The sequence below is a fragment of the Capricornis sumatraensis genome, chromosome 15 (genome assembly GCF_032405125.1).
Source record: "Capricornis sumatraensis isolate serow.1 chromosome 15, serow.2, whole genome shotgun sequence".
Classification (NCBI taxonomy): Eukaryota; Metazoa; Chordata; class Mammalia; order Artiodactyla; family Bovidae; genus Capricornis; species Capricornis sumatraensis.
In genome coordinates, this window is record NC_091083.1 from 78358454 (window position 1) to 78381131 (window position 22678).

Here is a 22678-nt window from a genome sequence, read left to right on the forward strand (position 1 = left end):
TCCTTGACACATGGTCACTGCACTTGTGCCTAAGTGTCTCCAGCATCAGGAAGTTCTCAATGTCCCAAGCCAATGACAGTACGATCTAGATCAGCTGAGATATCATTTATTGGTTTTCAGTTCAGTTTTTGGAGGTGACACTGCCTCTTCTTCTAGAAGAAGGACAAAACTAGAAGTCTCTCCTCTCCACACTGAGTTCATCTGACAAATGGGCTCGCCTGCGGATTCGTAAACAGAAGGCACACTAGTAAATGTAAGAGAATATAAGGCAAATGAAATGAACATTTTTTTTTTTAAATCCCAAGAGGGCTCAGGAAGCAGTGAAGAGACTTAGGGACGGGGCTGGCGGGCTGGCTGGCACTACCGCAGGTCTCACTGATAATCCAATCCCACTCTGGCCACACTGGGTTCTGGGAGCCCAGTCCCGCCTTCTCCGCGCAGGCCCTGTGAGTGTAACCAAGTCTCAGTACATCTTCCAGGAGCCACAGGAAGGCCAGAGCCTGAGGATGAAAAAGCTGGCCTTGGGGCTAGAAGGCTGACCCGCCCTGGAGCAGCTGTGTTGCCTGCATCTCCCCTTGAGCCTAGCGGACACCTAACTGAGGGAGGAAGGTTGGAAGCCTCACCTGCTTAATAAAGGTGATTGAAACCATGTCCCAGGAGACAATGCCATGGTCCATGAGCTCTAAGAAGGCAGTCAGGGTGAATGCCAGCATCTCACTGTAACTGAGACATGTGCAAAACACACACAAAACGATATGAAGATTCAGAACCGGAGAACACAGGAGTGAAGGGAGCTACAGCAGGCTCGGGTTTCAGCGTAAGCACCATGCAAGGAATCCGCAGACACCACTGGGGCCCGGCGCCTGGCCAACACCTACACCACGCGGGGAGTGGATTCTCCTCAGATCTCTAGTATCACCGAGGGGAAGGCGGCTGGGTGACCAGACGTCCTCATCTCAGAGAAACAGTCCCTCGGCCATTTCCTGTCCAGCAAACCCCCATCAAACCACAACGCCTGGTGGGGTGCCCAAGGAAGCTTGTGTCTCAGCCCACCTTTAGGCCAGGAGGCAGCAGGACGCAGGATAAAGAGTGTGAACTTTGGCCCATGGTTTCAGGTCCTGTCCGACCACTTCCTAGCTGGGCAAAGTTTAGACTTCTAAAATTTTCAGACTTCTATTTCTCTCTCTGTAAACTGGAGTTCTTCTCACAGTGTTGACCTCACGGGGTTGCAGTGAGGACAGGATAAGGCATGAGGAACCTGAGCAGAGTGCTGGCAGAGAGGAAGGACTGGGATGTTTTCTGGCCCCTCTCTGCTCTGTATACACTGTATCCGTCACACACCCATACCTGCGCCTGCGGGCTCAGTCCCTTCATTGTGTCCGACTCTCTGCTACGCCTCGGACTGTGGCACGCCAGTGCTCCATGATTTACAGACCCCAAGTTTCTGTTTACAAAACATGTTCTGACCCATCTCACCCACGATCCTCCTCAGGACAGGAGAGCCAGGTGGGTATCACCTCCATTTTAAAGAGGAGGGAACCACGGCCAATCTAACCCTGCACTCCTGGGAGACTGGGAATGCCCAGGTCAGTGCTGATGGCAGCCACAGGCTTCAGGATTTCCGTGCAGCCGGAGAATCCACGGCTTAAAACAAACACCCGAGATGAGTTGCTCAGTTTGGCTAAGAAACTTCAACAGCTGACCCATCAGCTGAAAGAAGATTTCTGACTCCCTCTCTGCTGGCTTAGGTTCCATGGGCTTAGAAGACCAACTAAACATGTTTATCCACTGCTGATATCAACAGGGCAGTTTCCCGCCACGTTCCCCTTGGCACTGGAGTATCACAAAGACATTTCCGGTGCATCACGAAGTCCCGGATGCCCCCTCTAACCCCACCGTGAAAACGGGGGACGGGGAGACAGTGAAGGGGTGAGGGAGAGCTATGACAGAGGAGAGCCACACGTCCGTGTATAAGGAGCGGGGGCGGTGACTGGAGAAGGAGGGAGGTAGGATGCGGTTAAGAATAGACAGAGATCTATTCTAGTTGATAACAGACAGCCCGCTCATTAACCTCCATCACGTCACATCCACTTTCCAGAAATGATTGCACCTGCGAGCTGACCTCTCTTCCCAACATCCTCAGCCCAGAGTTTTACTTCTCACTTAGCACAGAGCTGCTCTGTCCTGTCTCTGAATTTGTGAGAGCCCAACCAGACTAGGAGATTTAGGGCCACAACAGGTTATACCCTTCTGCGTGGACCTCAGTGCTTGGCATGCTGCTCTGTATGCAGACGGAGCTCAATAAGCACATCTGACTCAATGGAAAAGAGACTGGGATGCCCTGCGGAGTGTCGTAGATCTCAGAGCCCTCTGTCAAGACCTCAGAAACACTCACTGGGATAAGAGCTTGGTTCCGCTTTCCACGAGCCGCGTCAGCACAACGATGCCATCCATGTTGATAAACTCGGTGGCGAAGGTCACGTCGGCAGAGAGCTTGGCCAGCTCCTTCATGGCATCGAGCCGGGTCTCCATGCTGGAGGACTGGGTCCTCTCCATCAGCTGGCGTGCAGCCCGGGACTATGGGACCAAGGACAAGATACAGGACATCAGCTCCCCGTGGGGGGTCGCTGCTCTGTGAATAGCTCACAGAGGCTCCTGTGGACTCTCAAGCCCGAGGCAGAAACAGCTTTTCACACTGCTTAATATTTGCTAAATAATTGTTTATTGGATCCATCACGGAATCACCAGTAGGTCAAGACAGATCTGTAGCCAAGTGTATCCTTTCTGTATCATTCTGGCCTATGTATTAAAAAGAGTCCCACAGACGGAATATAAGAGATCTGAGGGACGACAATCCACTACCTACGGCAAGTCACAAAGAGACAGACTAACGCTGTTGTTCAGCTGCTAAGTCGTGTCCAGCTCTGCGACCCCATGAACTGCAGCATGCCAGGCTTCCTTGTCCTTCACTATCTCTTGGAATTTACTCAAATTCATGTCCATTGAGCCAGTGGTGCTATCGAACCATCTCATCCTCTGCCATCCCCTTCTCCTTTTGCCTTCAATCTTTCCCAGCATCAGGGTTTTTTCCAATGAATCAACAGACAATGGTTCAATCAATATTGGAGAGTTTTTCTTTTTTCAAATTGACTTTCAGTTGATTTAGAATGCTGTGTTAGTTTCTAGTGTATACCAAAGTGTTACACGTTTTCTATACATACATTCTTTTTCGTGTTCTTTCCCATTATGGTTTATTATAGGATACTGAAGCTAGTTTCCGTGCTATGCGGTAGGACCCTGTGGTTTGTACCTGCTAATCCCAGGTTCCTGATTTACCCCTCCTCAATCCCCTTCCCCATTTGGTACCCGTAAGAGTTCTCTATTAACTAAAGCCATCAGACAGTGGAAGAGGTTGTGTCTTGAAGTACTGGGCTCTTGGTCACTGGAAGCAATCAAGGAAACTCTGGATGACATCTGTCAAAAGTGCTATTGGAGGGATTCCTGCATTGGGTGGAGAATTCAATCTGATGACCTCTAAGCTCTCTTTTTCAATCTGAAACTGATAAGCCCAATACATATATATATATTTACTTTCTCTCAAAAGTCCAAATCGTTGTTCCTCAAAGTGCTAGCCCTGGAGAAACTTTAAGAATGCCAAGCAGCAGCTAATTTTGAGACAGCTTTTAGAAAAGGACCGCCAGCGACAGCGCCTCCCCTGAGCAGGTGGCCCCTTCCCTCTTGGAGCGCCTGCCTCCTCCTGCAAACACGGCTGCGACCCCTCCTCCCGTGTTCACGGGTCCTGCCTGTTGCTGAACTTCTTAATTTTACAGCTGGTGCCTCACATCTTACTGGTTCATCACTCTATTTTCTGTGTGTTAATTTCATGGTCTTGGTTTGAATGGAAGAGTCTGGAGAGCAAAAACACTCCCGGGGTCTTAATTTTTCTTACAGTGCTAAAGCAAGTGACTGGAGCCCCCGTTCTCCATTGGCAAGGAGTCAGGCTGCCCACATCTCTACCTTCCAACTGCCCACGGCTCTTGAGGACACAGAAATCCCCCGTTACCGCCAAGGTGGAGGACATGAGCGCCGGAGAAAGGGCCACAGGACAGAACGATTCGAAGAGCACTGGCCTGCATCACACTCAGAACCTTCCAAACCCAAATGTTCACTTTCCTCCTGAGACGGCGCTTCTGGGCGGCCGCCTCCTGCAGCTCCTGCTCCAGGGAAAGTCACCTGTTCTGCGCAGGGGCCCGGAAAACGCTTGGGCACTTCTGTGAAGGACACAGCTCCCAGGCTGTCATGTTAAACTGGCGGAGCGTCTGGGGCAGAGATGGGGTCCTTAGAATGAGAAAAGCTGAGGGAGGGAAGTGGGAGGCAGAGATGCCGTGAACACTGGCCCCGGACCTGGGCCTGAGAGGCGGCTCTGACCTGTCCTGAGTGTCGACAACTGGCGAGTTGTTGAACCTGAGTCTCAGTTTCCTGGTCTGGAAAATGGGGCTATCGAGAGTACTCATCTCATGATACCATATGTGAAAGGATTCAGCTAAACCCAGGCATTCAGCAAAAAGCAGCTGCGGGTACTGTGCGGACGGAGCAGTCTCTCACGTTACCAAGGGAACAGGGGCTGGCAACGACCTCCGTAACAGAACACATGAAAAGCTGCAACAGAAGCTGCAGACGCGCCGAGGCCACCCCCATGTCACTGGTCCTGCTCTGGCTGAGCAGTCAGGGCGAACCCCTTGCTAGGTGGTGGGCCTCTCCTGTCCGGTGGGCACCAAGGTCCCGCCTGTCCGGTCGCTCACCCCCTTTCCCGCACTGGCAACCTCTGTCTCTTCCATCTGAAGACATTCTCAAGGACACAGAAAAACCACCAGAGAAGGTTACAACCCTGACGGGATGGAGGAGGCAGGGAGCTAGGCAGAGGAGATGAGAGTGGGAAGGAGACCTTTCGCGGGCTCTCCGTCAAACCTTTTTGATTTTAAAATACATGAACGTTTCACCTCTTTTTAAGAAAGTGTATCTTTTCAACTCCATATCCTGGAGCTGGTACCTTCTCTATCTACTTCCTTTTAAACCCTTTTAAACTCCTGATAATGCGCTGAGTGGAAGGTCCTTGCCTCCGAAAGTCGACGCACTGCCACCTGGCTGCCACAGGCCAGGGCTAGTCTCCCAGATCCACAGAGAGCTCCCCTGTCCACAGCTTCCCTTCTCTCTGCTCACTGCAGACGCCGCCGCCCTCCATCCTGATGCTGCCCCTGCCCTCGGCTCCTAAGCCACTTCAAGCTCCTGTTTCCTTCCCACATTCTGGATGCCTCCTCAGCTACCTGGAAGGGCTGCCCTGGCAGAAATCAGGGGGCCAGCGTGGACTGTCTCGCTCCTTCCAGCTTCTTCGCCAAGCTCACCTCCACTTTTCCCGCCTCCCCTTTCATCTCCACGGCCACTGCCTTCACGGGCTGTTAACACTGCTCATCGGCTTCTTGAAGATGCCTTCTGCCATCTTCCATACTGTCACTAAAGTCATCTTTCTGAAATATAAATCTAAATAGAATATTGCTTCCCACTTAAAGTCTTTCAGTGTCCCTTCTGGACACATCCCCTTCTGGATAAAGTCCAACCTGCAAGAAGGCCACAGAGGAACCTTCTGCTGATCGCTACAGGCCCTCAGCCCCCCAGCACTCCCACATCACCCAGCAAAGCACATCTCTGGGCTCGGGGTACCTTTCCTTCTCCTCTTTCTTCAGCTGATTCCTGCTTACCCTTCAACATCGGAACCACGTGTCCCTCCTCTGGAAGGGCTTTCTGGGACTCCTCGGGCTGAGTCAGGTGGGCCCCTTCCTGAGTTCCCACAGCTCCCTGAGCAACTTTCTCTCCAGACCCCGGAAGGAGGCCTGATACTGTAGTTGGTTTACTCCCCACTAGGCTGTGAGAGCAAAGACGGGCATTTTTCACCTCCAAGTCTTACTTTCTAGAACAGAGTCCGGCCCATGGCAGGGACTCACATACACTTGACAGATAAAAGAATTCCTAAGGAAAGCAGAGTACCTACCGGGGAGACGGCCAGCTGTAAGATTGTCCCGTTCTTAATGTCGCTGCGAGTCTGGGCGCCAAAGAGAAACAAAGAGCAGCTAAGATAAAATATTAAAATTGGGCAAGTAAGCGGAATCAACAAGAACTTTCTGTCATTTTTAAAGGAGTTGTAACTGACACTCATCAGTCAGTCCCTCTCCTCCTGCTTGCTTCTTGGCCACAAATTTCTAAGACGCTCTTCGAGTGCCTCTCAGGAAGCAGCAGCCACATTTTCCAGCCACTAGAGAGTAAGGGCTGACCCGCCCTGACCTGCCCAGGGAGCGGCTCCCACCCCAGTAAGAGGAAGCTCCCTGAGGGCCATTGGCACCACCGCCTCGGGTGGTTCACTTGAGAGCGAGTCCCCGTACTAACCTGTTCGGTGATGTAGAGCTGGGGGCCATCTGCGTAACGGAGGGTGTAATACTCCGGGTTTGGCAATGACCACCTAGGTAAGAGAAAACAGTACAGCCTCTTTGGCCATATATACCTGGGGGCCTGTCTAGAAGCTGCAAATAAAGAACTTTCAGTAGAGCTGCTGAAGGGATTGGGTGGTCGGTGTGATGTACGGGAGGGAAAAATCAAAGCTTTTGGTTGAGATATTCAACAGTAACCCCCTCTGCCTTCTGCAGAGACTGGCACCACAAAGGTGGGACATGTAATTCGGCATGGGTCTCAGACCCCACTAGGACCTCAGGTGGGGCACTCCTACAGACTGACAGCAGGTCTTGGGGACATCCCCACCAGCGATCCTTCCGTCGTGGCAGCCTGGGACTGGGGACCCGCCTAACTGCAGGTCCTCGGGCAGGATTTCTTTCAAGGCCTGGCAGTGCCCCTCTGTCTTTAGCCTGTCACTGCCTGCAACGGGGGGCAATTTCAACTCACCCATCACAAACTTCCTTGATGATGGACGCCAGGGGCCGTTTCTGAAAGAGAGGGGGGTGATGGGGATGGGGGCAGAGATCCTTCACCAGCTGCCACATCCTGCTGATGCCAGGGTCCTGGTGATAGGGTCTGCCAGGCAGGCTGAGCCTGGCGCCTGAGCACGGACTTCATCTCTGAGAGCTGTTCTCAAAGAGGAAGCCTCTTGCAGGCTGTGGTGACCAACCTTCCAGAGGGGGGACAGGCCTTGGCTGACTCCTACTCCTGATGCCAGTGGTCCCCACCCCTCAAGACGACCCCTGCCCCGCACTCCCTGACCCCTCATTTCCAGAGCTTACCTGGTCAATTTCAAGGAGCTGCGCATTAGCACCTGGCCACTCGATGGCCACTTTAACGATGTCTGATGGTGGTGGCATCGTTCCCAACGGGGCCTGCCTCTCCAAGACAGACACACAGACACAGCTGCCTGGGGAGAAAGAATCGGAAAGAATGAGTTTGCCTTCGTTTTTCACTTTTGTTACATATTTTGAAAAATCGGAAGGTAGTGTCCAAAGAAACACACAGGACTACTTGCTTTGAGCTTTTTGAGATCACACCACAACCTTTCCTTGGGCCTTTTGTCTCTTTAGATTAAATCGGTTAGTAGAAAAGGGACGAACCTATCTATCCACTGCAGATAAGCCAGCAGCAAGATCTGCAGTGTGACACTTCAGCTGGAGGGCCAGGAGGGCCCTGCGGTAAATGAGCATATTGACTGCAAAGCCATGTCCTGGGACCTCGAGAGGGAGAAACATATGCCCGAAGACCAATAAGAACAGATACAGGCTGTTCCTGGCTGGGTGGTTAAAGGAGCCCCGCCAGCTCTGCGGTCAGCCCTGATCCCAGAGTCAGCAGGGCCCGGCCACAGCTCCCTTGCTTCCTCCCTACTTATTGCTGCCACTCCTTCCCCCTCAAGCCTCCCCTGTGTGGGATGAACAGGGTTCAGAAAATGGGGAAGAGAAGCGGGACAGGAAATGCTATTTTCATCCCAATTCCCCAGGTCAAGGGCTGCCAAGAGAGAAGTGGAGGGAGGTGAGGACACGCTCACAAAGGCCCCACTATCAGAGGACAGGCTTCAGAAGTACCTCTGACCCCACTCCCCTACAACATAAAGGAAAATAAATCATTTTGAACAAGTCTGGAAGATGGGCCCATGTGACCAGTCTCCTAGGCAACTGAGAGCTTAGTGGCGTTCCAGGCAGCAGCTAAAGCGTTCTCTCTCCAAGGTCTGATGAGGGAAGTCGCCCCACTGATGGATGATTTCAATGTGTGTTTACACTCCGTGCCCGCAGTTTCAGGAGAGGCCTCGCTCTTCATCAAAAAGACCTTTTTCCTGTATCCTCCATGTTTAACCACGCACCCGCAATTTCTGCTTCTGAATGGAGACTGCCTGCCTCTCCTGGAACATGCAACACAGCTGTTGCTAAGGTGGTATTCATGGATGCCATCACTTTTTCAGCCCAAGCACAGATGTCAGTTCTCACAGTACTTGTAAGTACAAACCTCTTTGGTGATGGGATACAAGTCCCTTGGACTTCCCAGGTGACGCTAGTGGTAAAGAACCCACCTACCAATGCATGAGACTTAAAGAGACCTGAGTTCGATCCCTGGTTTGGGAAGATGCCCTGGAGGAGGGCATGGCAACCCAATCCAGCATTCCTGCCTGGAGAATCCTATGGGCAAAGGAGCCTAGCAGGCTACAGTCCATGGAGTCACAAAGAGTCAGACACGACTGAAGCGACTTGGCATGTACAAGTCCCTTACCCTACCACCTCACAGGTCTCAGACAGAGGGAAGCTTTCCTGACCATTTCCTGACCAGGGTGGGCTGCTTCAGAAGTTGACTGTCAAAAACACCAGCACTTGGACTTCCCTGGTGGCCCAGGGTTTAAGAATTTGCCTGCCGATGCACGGAACACATGTTTGATCCCTGGCCTGGGCAGATCCCACGTGCCACAGGCAACCAAGCCCGAGAGCTGCAAGTACTGAAGCCCACGCACCCGAGAACCCCAGAACCCGTGCTCCACCACAAGAGAAGCCCAGGCTCCACGACAGGAGCAGCCTCCGCTTGCCACGACTAGAGAAAGCTGGCGAACAAAGACCCAGCACGGACGGACACACACACACACACACACACACACGGTATATTTATATCATCAGCACTGTCAGGACACCGCAGCGCAGAAGAGATGGTTTTTGACGTGCTATCACTTACTTCGTTGAGTTCTGCCAGCAGCCTTATGAATTCGGCAGAACAGGATTATTTGAAGACATCTCCATTTGAAGGTGACAAAACTGAAGCTCAGTGGATTAAGCTCCCCGAGTTCACCCAGCATAAAAGCAGTGAAGGGGACAGATGTGGAGCTGACTTTGGCCAGTGCGCCCCCTGCGCCCCCACCCCCACTGAGCTGGCCTGGATTTCTGCTCGCTACAACTGAATCAAGCCTAAAGGTGAAGTGGGCTGGCCTCATGGCTCTGAGAGCTTTCACAGCTTCTGCAGCTCCAGGCAGAACTTCTCACGTGTGATTTCTATGTGCCTAGACACACAACAAATCTCTGAAAAGAAATGGGCCCAGGTCCTGGTGGAGATGCTCTGCTCAGGTGACAGAGCAAAGCAGGCATGGTACCATGAATCTCTGGATCCCCAGGATACCTTTATCCTTTTCTAAGAGTATCCTTGTCCTATCATTTTAATTTAGATGCAAATAACATATAATAAAATGTGGAGCTTATGTATATATGTGTGTATACATATGTAAAAACATACACACACACACACACAAAACAGAAACACACACACACACCTTTCTGTAACCACCCACCTAAAACAAGACACTAAACATTTCACACCCCCCAAATTTCCCTCCTCCCTTGTTCTGGTCAGCCCCTCACCCACCAGCCCTCCAAGAGGCAACTTCTTTCTGACTTCTATCACCATGGATTTATCCTGCAGCCTTTTGTATTAATATAATACTTCATGTATGTGGAAATGCACAACATGGCCTCTAAGACCATTTGTTATTTAATTTCGTTTCTTCTTCGTTTTTTAACTTTTTGGCCAGAGTGAGGCATATGGGATCTTAGTTCCCGGACCAGGGATCGAACTCACGTCACCTTCAGCAGAAGCACGGAGTCTTAACCGCTGGACCTCCAGGGAAGCCCCTGGTTTCTTCTTCTTTTTAAAATCAGTAGGCCATGTAGGTGCAAGAAGAAGAGTGCTGGGCTGGGATGCTGGTCCCTGCTGAAGAAAGCACCTGGGTTCAGAGCCAGAGGACTTGGGGCCTAGTCACAGCTCTGCCACTGAGTGTCTGGGTGATGAGCACGTGTCCCTTTCAGCCAAGTCTCAGTTTTCCTCTCCCCTGTGAGGAGAGACTGTGGAACTAAAGCACGTGTAATGTGCCTTTTAAGTCTAAGATTCTAAACTAGAGTTAAAATTCCAAATGAAGACTGCCCATTTCAAAGTTCTATGCATAAGAATCTTCACCTTTACTTCAGTGGTACTGCTAAGAAACAAATCATGTATTTTGGAACTCCTAAACAAAGTTAACATTCATTACTGTATTGTACACTTCACTTTGACCCCATATGGTATGTCCTAGGCTGATTATCTCTTTAGTAAAGTCAGCCGTGAGTGATTCTTGTCTGTTCCAAAAATTCACATCCATGTGAAAGCAGGGGGATTTGCAATCACTGGGACTGTTCCAGAAACACTGAAAACCCCTGTTCTCTGCGATTCTGCCCTTTCCCCAAATGCCCAGGCAGCCCACGTGTGTTGGCACTCTCTCCACCCACACCATGGCCTATGGGACCAAGGTGAACACCCACTCTCCACAGACTAATCCAATCTGCTCTCTTGAGCTTAAAAGACACAGGCTACGGGAGGTGGATGTTGACGGGCTCTGAAGCAGAAGGCCAGTCAGCTTCAGAGTGGGGACCAAAGATACGGGAGGCGCAAAAACCACGAGCCTTACAGGGGAAGGAGATGAGCAGACGGCAGCCTAACGCACACAGGACACGGAGCAGGCCCCGAAGGAACACTGGCCGGAACACTGAAGAGCAAAGCCCGCTTAGACAAGTCTAGTTTGTTTACAACAGTTCAGTTACGCGGTGGCTTCGTGGCAGTCATCCTGTGTGTAACAGTAATGTGCAGACGGCCTCTTTACACTTCATCACACACGTTGTGGTGTTACTACTGCTGATGCTCACCTGAACCCTGAACACCATCCCCATTAGACAGATGAGGCAACCGAAGTTCACAAGGGATGAGAATGGGTCTCCCACATGCCTCCTTCCCATCTCTTCTCCACACACAAAAAAAACAAAGAAACCACATCGGACTGGATCTCAAGATCGGATCTTAGGGGGACCTTCCCTGGTGGTCCAGTGGTTAGGAGTTCACCTTCCAATGTAGGGGATGTGGGTTCGATCCTCGGTTGAGAAACTAAGATCCTACACGCCTTGGGGCAACTAAGTTCTGGAGCCACAGTGGAGATCCAGAGCAGCCAAAAAAATAAAAAGACTGGGCCTTGGGACTTCACAGTTGGTTCTCTTCTGTGGCAGCCCTGTGTGATGTTATTCCATTTTACCGACAAGAAATAGAGGCACAGATAAATTAAGTTCCCTGCTCAGCGTCACGCAGCGGGTAAGCAGCACCACCAGAATCTGACCCCAGCCAATCTGGCTGTTTGAAAGCCACATGAAAGCAGGGGGCACTGTACCCACAGCAGGTCCCCCGGGGAGGATGTGGGCGTGCTGGACCTGAAGCTGAAGCACGCCAAGGCTGCACCAACAAGAGCTCACCACGGTGGCAGAAAACGGAGTCCCCTGTCTAAAGAAGGTGACCTCCACTCTCCTGCAAGGGGCTCAGTCCTTCATGGTCCAGCCGGACCTTCCTGGACTAGTTATTTCCACAAGGCAGGGCACGTTCCTCCTCCTTCTCTGTGTCTTTGCACATTTCCTTCCTTCCTTGGGCTGTCAGGAGAGCTTGTATGCAACCTTCAGAGCCCTGCTCAAATGTCACTTCCTCTGCACCAGTCTTGGTGAAGTGAAATAGGACAGGACCCCGTGTTCTCATGGCCTTCTGTCCATAGCTCTGCGAAGGCTCCCAGGCTACCCCATTACAGCTTTAGATTCAGACAGCTCTCTTCCCCACTCTCTCCTCCTGGGGGCAGGTCCAACCCTGCAGCTTCTTCCCTTAGCACAGCATTGTGAGCATCTGTATCTGCTCAAATCCAACAGCTCTGACTTCTCCAAATCCAACAAGCCAGGGCCAGCGGCACACGGAAGGGGGCAGGCACCGGGCGCTCCAGCTGTGTGTTCCATGACCCAGCACCTTCCAACTCCACAGCATTTCCAGCGTTTTCACGTCTAACATCAGATGCGTCTCACTGGAGAATCAGATTTAGCACATCTGACTCCAGTTAAAAGATGGAGGGAAAACATCCTTCTGTCTTTCTCCCCTGGAAACATTAGGAGACAGGAGACTACAAGAGTAATATTCTCCAGGTAACAGCCCCATGGACAGAGGAGCCTGGAGGGGTACAGTCCGAGGGGTCACAGAGTCAGACACGACTTAGCGACTCAACAACAATAACAAACAGCCCGAGGATAAAGGATCTCCTTGTGGGGAACCCTTTCAGGGCTCCTTTGCTTACTCTTTTCATTTTCACTTTAGGAAGGAAGCGAAAATTAGGTCGAAGCAATTCAATAACATTGCAAAATTCTCAGGGTTATAAATAGCCTCTTGCTCTACCTGCTTGGCAGTCCACAGAGTTCAACAGTAAACGGCCAGGATGAGGGAGCTTTGGGTCCACAGCCAGGACTAGAGGGCAAAGAAGTCATCAACCCCTTTCAATTAAATGACTCTCCACCCCACCCCACCCCGCCCCCTTTCGAGTACTACAGACACAAAGATGACTCGGGAAATCGCTGCTGCTGCTGCTGCTAATGCCACCAGCAAGAGAGAGATGGACAGCGATGTGGGGAAGATAATTCTACTCTAAGGCTTGAGAATGAAAGCCCAGGTTTTCAAAGGCGAAGCCAGGGGAAACAAGAGGAAAACAGGACCTTCCGTGTCTCCAGTGAGCCTTCTTTACGTGGCTGCTGGAAGGTGTGCTTATAAAATCAGCACAGTTACAAAAGGCCCCACTGAGCTCCAACAATTAACCACGCCTGTGTGGGGGGTGGGGTGGGAGGACCACTCCTGGGAGCCGGACGCTGAGAGCCCAGCAGAAAGGAAGTGAAAGCCGATCCCTGGCCATTAGTAAGGAATTCAGACTGAAGAAGCCAGAAGGTTCCAGCTCTCCACCCTCCCCCCTCATTCCTAAGGATCAGGGCTGACTGTGCTTTCTGTTTCATTCTTTCGCTTTTGATTCGGTGGGGGAGGCTCGGGGGAGGTTGGTTTCTGTTTCCTGCGATAGAACCCACCGCACCAGAAAAGGGACCAGAGGTCACACCCCTCTTTCTAATCGAGGGTGACAATCTCCACAGAGGCTTCTCCCTCGGACAGCTTCTCAAGTGAGAAGTGACTCAACTTCCCTCGGGTCAGACCCCTGCGTGAAGGTGAGAATCGGGGGTACGGGGAGGGAAGCTGGGTTTGCAGACTCGGATTCTGCCAATCACTGCCAGAAACACCTAGAAGGACCATCACATCAATGGCAGCTGAGGTTTCTCAGTTTTTTTGTCGGACGCAAAACTCACCCAAACGCTTAGTTAAAAGCCACTGACTTAGAGCCACAAGCGTGGTGAGGAACGGTGTGGGAAGACGGGAACTGTCTGGGTTTCTTCTCACATAACACTCGCTCTAAGAACCACCCAGGTCTCTGGCTTAGAAAACTTCTGCAGCGCCCCGTGCTTACAGAATTGCGCTTAGACTCCTCAGCAGGGCACCCGGCTCCTTCCAGTCCCACCACGGACCCTCCTCGAGGATACTCCAAATGTCCTAGCGGACCACCCTGTTCCCTCGACCGCCAGACGCTTCCAAGTCATACTTCAGTCTCAGCCGTTACTGCTTCCATCTGGTCTGGCTGTGCCGCCAGCCTTGTTGAGCTTCAAGGCCCAACAGTCCCTCTTCTGTGTGGCCTTCCTGGTGCTCTGACCTCAGGCAAAGTGAACTGTGCGCATCTTTTACACTCGGTCACGATCCAGCTGATTCACAACTGCGTGTGCAGCCTTTTCTCTTGCTCTTCAGACTGTGACCTGCCCTCCAGCACCACCGACGCTGCTGGGGAGCCCCGGATAACGCAGAATCACTTACTCCAGCCCTGACCCGCTGAACCAGAAGCTGCCTTCAAACAAGATTCCCAGCTGGCTGGCACGCACACGACAGTCTGAGAAGCCAGACTTGAGACTGGTGGTTCTCCGCTCTGGTTGTGCCTTGTCCAGGCCCACCCCGGGTGACTGCAACACCCACCGCCCCACCCCTAGCAGGTGAGTGTGATGGGCAGCCAGGGCTGGGAGCCATAGCTCCAGGCTGCCAGCTGAGGGCAGGGACTCATCAAGTCCGTATCTACTCCTCTGCCCACCTTTCGCCAAGGCTGGCGGCACAGGGCCTGGCACACAGCTGTGCCCATGGAATTCCATGCCAAAAATACCCTTGAAGATGCCCCTGGACCTGGCTGCCTTTAAAAGAGAAACAAAAACTCTAATGACAGAGGACTAGCTGTTGCCTAGAACTCTGCAAATCCCTATAGTCATCGAGGTGGTTGTAGAAGGAGTCAGTGCTTCCAGATCACTTGCCTCAGTTTCCGGAAATGAAACAGACACTGAAATGGAAAAGGGTGAATTGGAAGTCCTGCCGGCCTTCATGGGGCTGTGGTGCTGCAGCGGGGAGGCAGAGCCTGTGTAGGGAGCAGGTATGCTGGGCTGAGAAGCCCTGGGGGATGACTGAAATCCCGGGCTGGGGGCCCAGCTCCTTCAATCCTGACCCCAACAACAGAGCATTGCGCTCACTGGAAAGCTGGGCCAAGCCTCTTGTTTTATGAATACAGGAAGTGAGGTCCAGAGAAGCTGGCAAGGCCCCACCACCAGTCAAAGACAAGAGAAGGCCTCGCCCCTCACTTCTGGGTCAGTCCTCCCCGAGCACAGGAAGCCTGGCCGACAGCTCTGCCACAAGCCCGAGCCTCGCTGGGCCTTAGGTCCTGATCGACACGAGGAGGCTGGACTAGATGTAAGTGAGGTCCCTTCTAAGCTTGACCTTCTAGCACGGCAGAGTAACTTAACTGAGGTTAGGAGCTCGCGTTCTGGGGTGGGACAGACCTAGACTTGTCCAGCTCTAAGAATTTCTTTATCTGTAAAATGGGGATTTCAGTCAACCGACCCTACCCTATAAAGTAGTTGTGAACGATAATACACGTAAATCATTTAAGCATAGTACCTGACCCACAGTAAGCGGAATTCCAACGGTGTGAACTTGACGAAGTTGCAAACACATGGTAACTGTGTCCCTGGCATGACAAAGCCCTGTCTACTGGGCTTTAACATACTGATGACAGAAGGAGAGAACATACGTTAAGGCAATCAGAGAGGGAAAATATAATAATAATGATAACAAATATAACAATCAGATAATAAATATTATAACTATTGTATAATATAGTATAATAATTATATAATACTTAATATTCCTTTCCTAGCAGAACCTTGGAGAGCTTCAGAGTTCCAGAGCAGTGGCCAATACAATGCCTAGCACAAAGCAGGTGCTCAACAAACTTTTCTGCAGGCTCAGTTAAAACTAGTGTGCCTAACGGGTTCACAAATTCTGGCAGCATCTGCATGGGAACTGTAGGAAACTGCAAAGGACCGCCTGCCACAGCCTAGAGGATTTCAAACCCAGCATCTGAAACACACCATGCAGCTGCTACAGCCTCTGCACACCACTGCTTCCGGTCCTCCACTACACTGCACAGTATCAGCCGCTCATCTAGTCTCTCCGTGATCTGGCCTTGTCCTTCTGCATGCCCAGTTGGCATCCTGAAGGTGAGGGCTGTGACCACGCTCCCCAGTCTCCCCAGATCCTGGTCTCACAGTGATGGGGACCTCACTCAGCCAGCTGCTATTGAACCAAACAGCCGGCCTGTTAACTGGCACCTTGTAAGAGATGCTGCGGGCTGGGTACATGTTTCGGCCCGAGGGCCAGGCTGAGTTGGTGCAGGCGCTGAGCTGCGATGACTGGACCCAGAAGCACTGGTTTTGCAGGTTTTTCCCTCAACTGCATCAAACGAGCTTGTTCCTGAGCCACCTACCTAGGTGGTACTGATGCACCCAGCCACACGACTCTGCATGGACAGGCAGAATAAGTACAGACCCACAGGTGCCATTTTGGGGGGAAGAAGTTTAGCCCCCACTTCCTGCACCCCCCAAATCCCCTGGCACCTCCTAGAAGCAGCATAGGGTACAGAAGGACCAAACTCCAGATGAAGAGATTGGGGTCCTGGGCCCCATCTTGCTTCCTCCGCTCACAAACTTTAGGATTGCTGGCAGGCAACATGACTTCTAGGAGCTTCATTATGTTTATTAGTGAAATGCACGTAACAATAATTACCTCAGACGGTTTAAGGCGATTAAATGCCGCAGGTACATAAAGCTTCTAGCACTGCACACCCCTACAAGTGGCTATTGAGCAGCTGATATGTGGTTATCACAAGCTGAGATGGGCCCTAGGTATAAAACACACATCAGATTTCAAAGGTTTATTGTTGTTGTTTAGTCTCTAAGTCGTGTCCAATTCTTTTGCAACCCCATGGACTGTAGCCCACCAGGCTCCTCTGTCCGTGGGATTTGCCAGGAAGAATACTGGAGCAGTTGCCATTTCCTTCTCCAGGGGATCCTCCTGACACAAGGATTGAACCCATGTCTCCTGCATTAGCTGGTGGATTCTTTACCAGTGAGCCACCAGGAAGCCCTTCCCAGGCTTCAGTTCAGTTCAGTCCCTCAGTCGTGTCTGCCTCTTTGCGACCCCATGAACTGCAACACGCCAGGCCTCCCTGTCCAGCACCAACTCCCGGAGTTCACTCAGACTCACGTCCATTGAGTCGGTGATGCCATCCAGCCATCTCATCCTGTCGTCCCCTTCTCCTCCTGCTCCTAATCCCTCCCAGCATCAGATAACACACAAAAATGTTAATACCTCATTAGTAATGTTTTTCTATTGATTATATGTCAAAAGAATATTATTTGAAAATCTACTAGGTTCAGTAAAATGACAAGAAGTAATTTCACTTTTTCCCCTTTGTCTTTTTTTTTGGCTGCTCCGGGACTTAGATGCAGCAGGCAGGATCTAATTCCCTGACCAGGGATCCAACCCAGGCGCCCCCTACACTGGGAGTGCAGAACCTCAGCCAGTGAATCACCACAGAAGTCATTCGCTTTTTTAGTGTGGCTATTAAAACTTTTTAAACCACAAATATTGCATTATATTTCCACTGGACAGCAAGGCTTGAGCACAGAGCCTGGCACAGTTTGTGGAGGACATCAGAGACACCACTCACACCCTGTACCTCTGGCCAAAGCCAAGTCTTCCATTCATATGTTTAACACATATTCACAGTGCCTGGCCCTGGGCAAGATGCAGGAAATACAAGGAGCAAGGATGGACCCTTTCTTTTCCCTTGTGGACCTTACTACCTGGGGGGGAGGGGGTGGGGGGGGAGGGGTGGATAGACAGTCATGAATACGTTCATAAATATATGTCAAACTGCTGCTGTTCAAGTGGCGTGAAGGAGAAGTACAGAGGGTGATGAAAGTGGGGAATTCACTTGCTGGGGGAGTTGGGGACCAGGGATGCCTCTAGAGGAACTGATACTTGAGTGGAGATTTGAAAGATAAAGAGGACTTGACTGGAAGAAGGCAGGGAGGGAAGGTACTTCCTGGGGAGTAGGAAAGAAGGTTAAGGTTGCAGACCCTGATCTGGGCCAGGGCTCGGTACGTAGAAGGAACAAGAAAAGGCCAGTGTGACCAGAGTATTGAGCAAGAAGGGTTAGCAGCCAGAGACTAGGGAGGAGAGGTGGGTGGCGTCCCATCTCCAGAGCTTGGGTGAGGATCTGAAGGTGGTCCTGCAAAGAGGTGGAAGCCGGCCAGTTACAAAGTAAGCCAGCGAACGGATCTGGACAGAATTTTGAAAAGATCCCTCGGGCCTTACAGTCCAGGTAAGAGGCGAAAGAGGTCTGCACTGAGGGGGAAGCGGCAGAGATGCAAGTAAATAAACGGTCTCGGGGAATACAGGGCCGGCCCGGTAGCCGGGGCGGAGTGATGAGCAGGGTCTGTTTGTGCAGGAGAGGGCGGCGGTGTAACGGGAGACTCCCCAGGCTTCCGACGGGTGCCACCCAGCCCCACACACTCCCGGGCTCCGATCGATTCCTCAGCCAGCCGCTCCCCCTCCGGCCACCCTCCTCCCTGCCACCAGCAGCTCGTCTCGCCCCCGGGTTCCATCCTCCCACCCTTCTCCTTCCAGACCCCGCGTCCCCTACTCGGCCTAGCCGCCGCTCCTCAAGGCCTGGTCCGCCCTCTTCCCCACCAGCCAGCCCTTCTGGCTTGGGGACCCGGTGCCCTCCGGTCCCACCCGAGGCCTGCTGACCCCTTCGGGGCTCGTCGAGCCAGCACGGGGCGGCCCAGGCCCGCCCTCTCCAGCCCCCAGGCCCCTGGGCAGAAGCAGGCCTCAGCCCTCCGCCCGTTCCCCGGCCCCGCCCCTCTGGCCTCCGCCCCTCGGGCCAGGTCCCACTTCGCAGCCCGGCGCGCCCTGGCCCCAGGAGCGCCCCACACTCACCAGGGCGCCGACCAAGGCCCAGCTCCAGCGCCGAGGTCCCCCAGCCGCCGGTCCGCTAGCCTCCCGCCTCCCCGGCCCTCCCGGGACTCCGCCCCGCGCACGCCGACCCGGGCTCCTATTGCTCCGTTTCGCCGTCACGCTGAGTTCTCTTTCTTTAATTGGGCGGATTGCCTGTCACTCAAAACAGGGAGGGCCCAACTGCCGGGGCGGGGAAGAGAAAGCCGCTGGTCCCCGCCCGGCTGCCGGAGGCCTCTTAAAGGCGCAGGCTGCTTCTCCCGCCTCGGGCTATGGATTTTGGAGACATGGGATTCCCTCCCCGCGCCCCGCCTCAAATGCAAGAAGCAGCCTTTCCTCCCCACATTCCCCTGCTCCCCGAAACTTTTCTTTTGGCACAGCCTGGGTCCCAGGTGATCAATCAGAGGTTTTGAGGGCTAGGATGTCCTCTAATGGCACTCGGCCGGGTGCCCAGCAGGCATGGAACGCACTCAGCAGTGGGATAACTGTGGTTTGGAGAACTGAGTGGGAGGTGACAGTCGTGTCAGAGGCTGTGAGCAGCCGCGGCTGCTCACCACCGAGCTGGAGCTAATTATACCCGCACCCAGGGCTGACCGTGGGCGCGGAGCAGAGGCAGAGGGGGTACAGCTCAGCCGTACTGCTGGTAGGGACCCGTGGGAGGTGGTAATTTGTCACTGCACCTGCAGATCGGAGCCGGGCCCTGCGCCAGGGCCTCTCTCGTGCTGCCTCCCTTTTACACGCACAGCAACTCCGATCGATGTAGGTATGAAATGGGTCCCCTGACCGTGCAGCTAGTGATGGGCAGAGCAAGACTCCGGCCTGTGCTTGACTGATTCTAAAGTCAATGCTTTAACCATTATGTCTCACAGATCCTTACAACCCCCTAAGGGATGGGTATTTTGTTGTCCCTTTTACAGATGCTCAACGAAGAGAGGAAATAATGAAACTGATACTCAGCAGAGACTAAATAAGGACTCCCATTTATATGGCACTTTACACTCTGCAAAGCATCTGAAAAGCAGTTTTACATATATTGTTTCATTTGATCCTCAAAACATCTTGGAATTGAAGATGACCTTTATTAGTCCCCTTTTACTAGTGAATACAATGATGCTCATGGAGGTTGTGGCTTAGTAACAGCTAATGTAGCACAGCCCTTGCAGAAGTCATCAGCAAACTTTCCATCAATATCCAGATAGTAAATGCTTTTGGCTATACAGCCTCTGTCAAAACTATTCAACTCTGCTGTTGGACTGTGCAAGCAGCCACAGACGACATGTAAACCAGTGAGGGTGGCTGTGTTCCAATGCAACTTTATTTACAAAAAATAGGTGTTGACCTGTGGCTGTACTTTGCCCACCCCTTGCCCACCAAAGCTTTTAGTAGACCATTGCTTTGAGAGATCTTCACAGAAGACTGTTATTACTCAGGCTGTTCTTTTTAGTTATTAATGAATTACTCTTGACGTTATTATCCTCATCATTTTACAAAGGAGAAACTGAAGGTTTGGCAAGGTTAGGGATTATATTTGAGGTCAACTCAGGAACTAGAACTCAGGTCCAGCTTTCCTCATTCCCAATTTCATCTTCCATCTACAGAAATTGTTGGAGGAACGCATGAGAGTTCCACCTTGGTCACAGTTCAGTTCAGTATTTCAGTTGTTGTCTGACTCTTTGCGACCCCATGGACTGCAGCACACCAGGATTTCCTGTCCATCCCCACCTCCTGGAGCTTGCTCAAACTCATGTCCATTGAGTCGGTGATGCCATCCAACCATCTCATCCTTTGTCATCCCCTTCTCCTCCTGCCTTCAATCTTTCCCAGCATCAGGATCTTTACCAATAAGTTGGTTCTTCACATCAGGTGGCCAAAATATTAGAGCTTCAGCATCAATCCTTCCAATGAATATTCAGGACTGATTTCCTTTAGGACTGACTGGTTGAATTTCCTTGGTCTAGCAGACCTTTTTTCCTGTCCCATTACAAGATGACAGACCAAGTTCATTTTCCCTCCCCAGCCTTGGGTGGTAATAACTCCTGCAGCTCCGTTCTTCAGGAACATTCTCCCACTTCTTCCTGCCTTATTCATTTACTGTAGCCCATAAACACCTCTCCCTCCCTGAGCCCCCACACCAAGCAGCTTTTTATTTTTATCATTTTTAAAAAAACTTATAATTTTATATTGAAACATAGGTAATTAACAATGTTAGTGTCAGGTGTACACCAAAGTGATCAGTTATACATATGAGTATTGATATCTATTCTTTTTCAAATTCTTTTCCCATTTAGATTGTTACCTAACACTGAGCAGAGTTCCCTGTGCTATACCTTAGGTTCTTGTTAGTTATGGATTTTAAATATATCACTGTGGACATGTCCATCCCAAACTCCCTCACTATCCCCTCACTCTTCTGCCCTGGTAACCATAAGTTTGTTCTCTAAGTCTGTGAGTCTGTTTCCCTAGTAGCCTTTGTTACTGAGAATAGACTCTGCTGGGAAATAGACTCCATGTGGGCAATGGCTTTGGTGGAGTCTGCTAGCTGCCTGCCAAAACCCCTTCTCCCAGCCTTTCATAGTGAGAGAGCTGCCTAGCTAAGCTTCCCTTCCCAGCCTCACTTACAGTTAAGAACGACTGGGTAGGGACCTCCCTGGTGGCCCAGTGGTTAAGATTCCCTCCTTCCAATGCAGGGGGCCCAGGGTTAATCTCTGGTCAGGGAGCTAGATGCCACATGCCACTCAACTATGACCTGGCGCAGCCAAATAAATTTTAAAAAATGAAACAAAAAAAGACTGGGGAAGTTTTTGCCAGTGGAAGTGATGTATGAAACTTCAGGGAAGGCCTTTGGGCCTGGCTCCTCCCTGCTCTTTCTTCTCTCTCTAGCTGGGTCCAGTCTTGACCTTGTGATGATTATAACATGCTGGAAAGGACCACATGAAAGGACCACCACATAGAAAGTTCTGGGGTCCCTGGATAGATCACATAGAGAGAAAGCTACGGGCAGACCTGGAATAATTCTAGGTCACCTTATGCTCTTATGTGAAAGAAAAGTAATCTTTGTTCTTTAAGCCATTGACTTTTTTGGGGTGGGAGGGTACATATCTGTTTGCTAGAACCAGCCCTGCACTTACACAACCCCGAGAGTGAAAGCTTCCTTAAATTTTGTGCCCCGGGTATCTCACTTGCCTCACCCTAGTCTTAGCCCTGTTCAGTACACATTTAGTCAAGGAATAAGTCATTCCCTTTAGCTTTACAATACTTCGTCTCCTCACCCTCCCACCCCCTCAAGCGTAGGTTCTTTAATTGCAAGTCTCAGGAACCAACTCTGGCTAACTTTAGCAGAAAAGGAGTTTCTTGGCAGGCTAGTGGCAATTCACAGAGGTGACAGGAAGCTGGAGGACTAGGCTTAGAAAAGGACAGAGCCTGGAGATGCTTTGGGTGTTTAGGTAGCCAAAATGAATTCATTCCGCCCTCTTCTCCCCTTTTTTGATCAGATCTTTCTTTGATCAGAGTCAAGGTCCCTGGAGCAAGAGTCTAGCTGGCTGGGCTCAGATGACATGCCCAGCTAAGAAAACATTGCTTAGCTAAGGAAGGCAGGCACCCTGATTGACAGCTCCACCAAGGCTGCTACACAAGGCAAGACTTCTTCAGATCCCTCCATCTCCACTCCCAGCTGAGACCCCGGCATTTCAGACCAGGTGCCCTGTTTTCAGGCTGAAATCAACTAGAAGTACCTGAAGCTGAATGTCATCATTATACGAACCCAACACAATGTCTAGAAGCCAATATGGCATGATAGTTATGATGGGCCTTGTAATTATACAAGAGCCCTTTGTAACCTCACAGACCTGCAAGACCAAAGAAAGAGCCCAGAGACAGAGACAGCAATAGTTTATTGTCTCTTACACAAGGGCTTTCTTGG

General features: G+C 51.4%; 1 protein-coding gene across 1 annotated transcript in view; it reads right to left on the minus strand.

The window, feature by feature from the left end:
• The window catches only part of ELMO2 (engulfment and cell motility 2), a 38246-nt gene extending 19477 nt beyond the window's left edge, over positions 1 to 18769 (minus strand). Inside the window, exons 1-7 of the mRNA XM_068986860.1 lie at positions 18745 to 18769; positions 7284 to 7411; positions 6949 to 6989; positions 6439 to 6511; positions 6047 to 6097; positions 2396 to 2577; positions 624 to 723 (exon numbers count right to left, since the gene is read on the minus strand). Coding sequence (XP_068842961.1) covers positions 624 to 723; positions 2396 to 2577; positions 6047 to 6097; positions 6439 to 6511; positions 6949 to 6989; positions 7284 to 7361 — 525 coding nt within the window. The 5' untranslated portion in view covers positions 7362 to 7411; positions 18745 to 18769. The remainder of the gene's footprint in view (positions 1 to 623; positions 724 to 2395; positions 2578 to 6046; positions 6098 to 6438; positions 6512 to 6948; positions 6990 to 7283; positions 7412 to 18744) is intronic.
• Positions 18770 to 22678: the final 3909 nt, after the last annotated feature.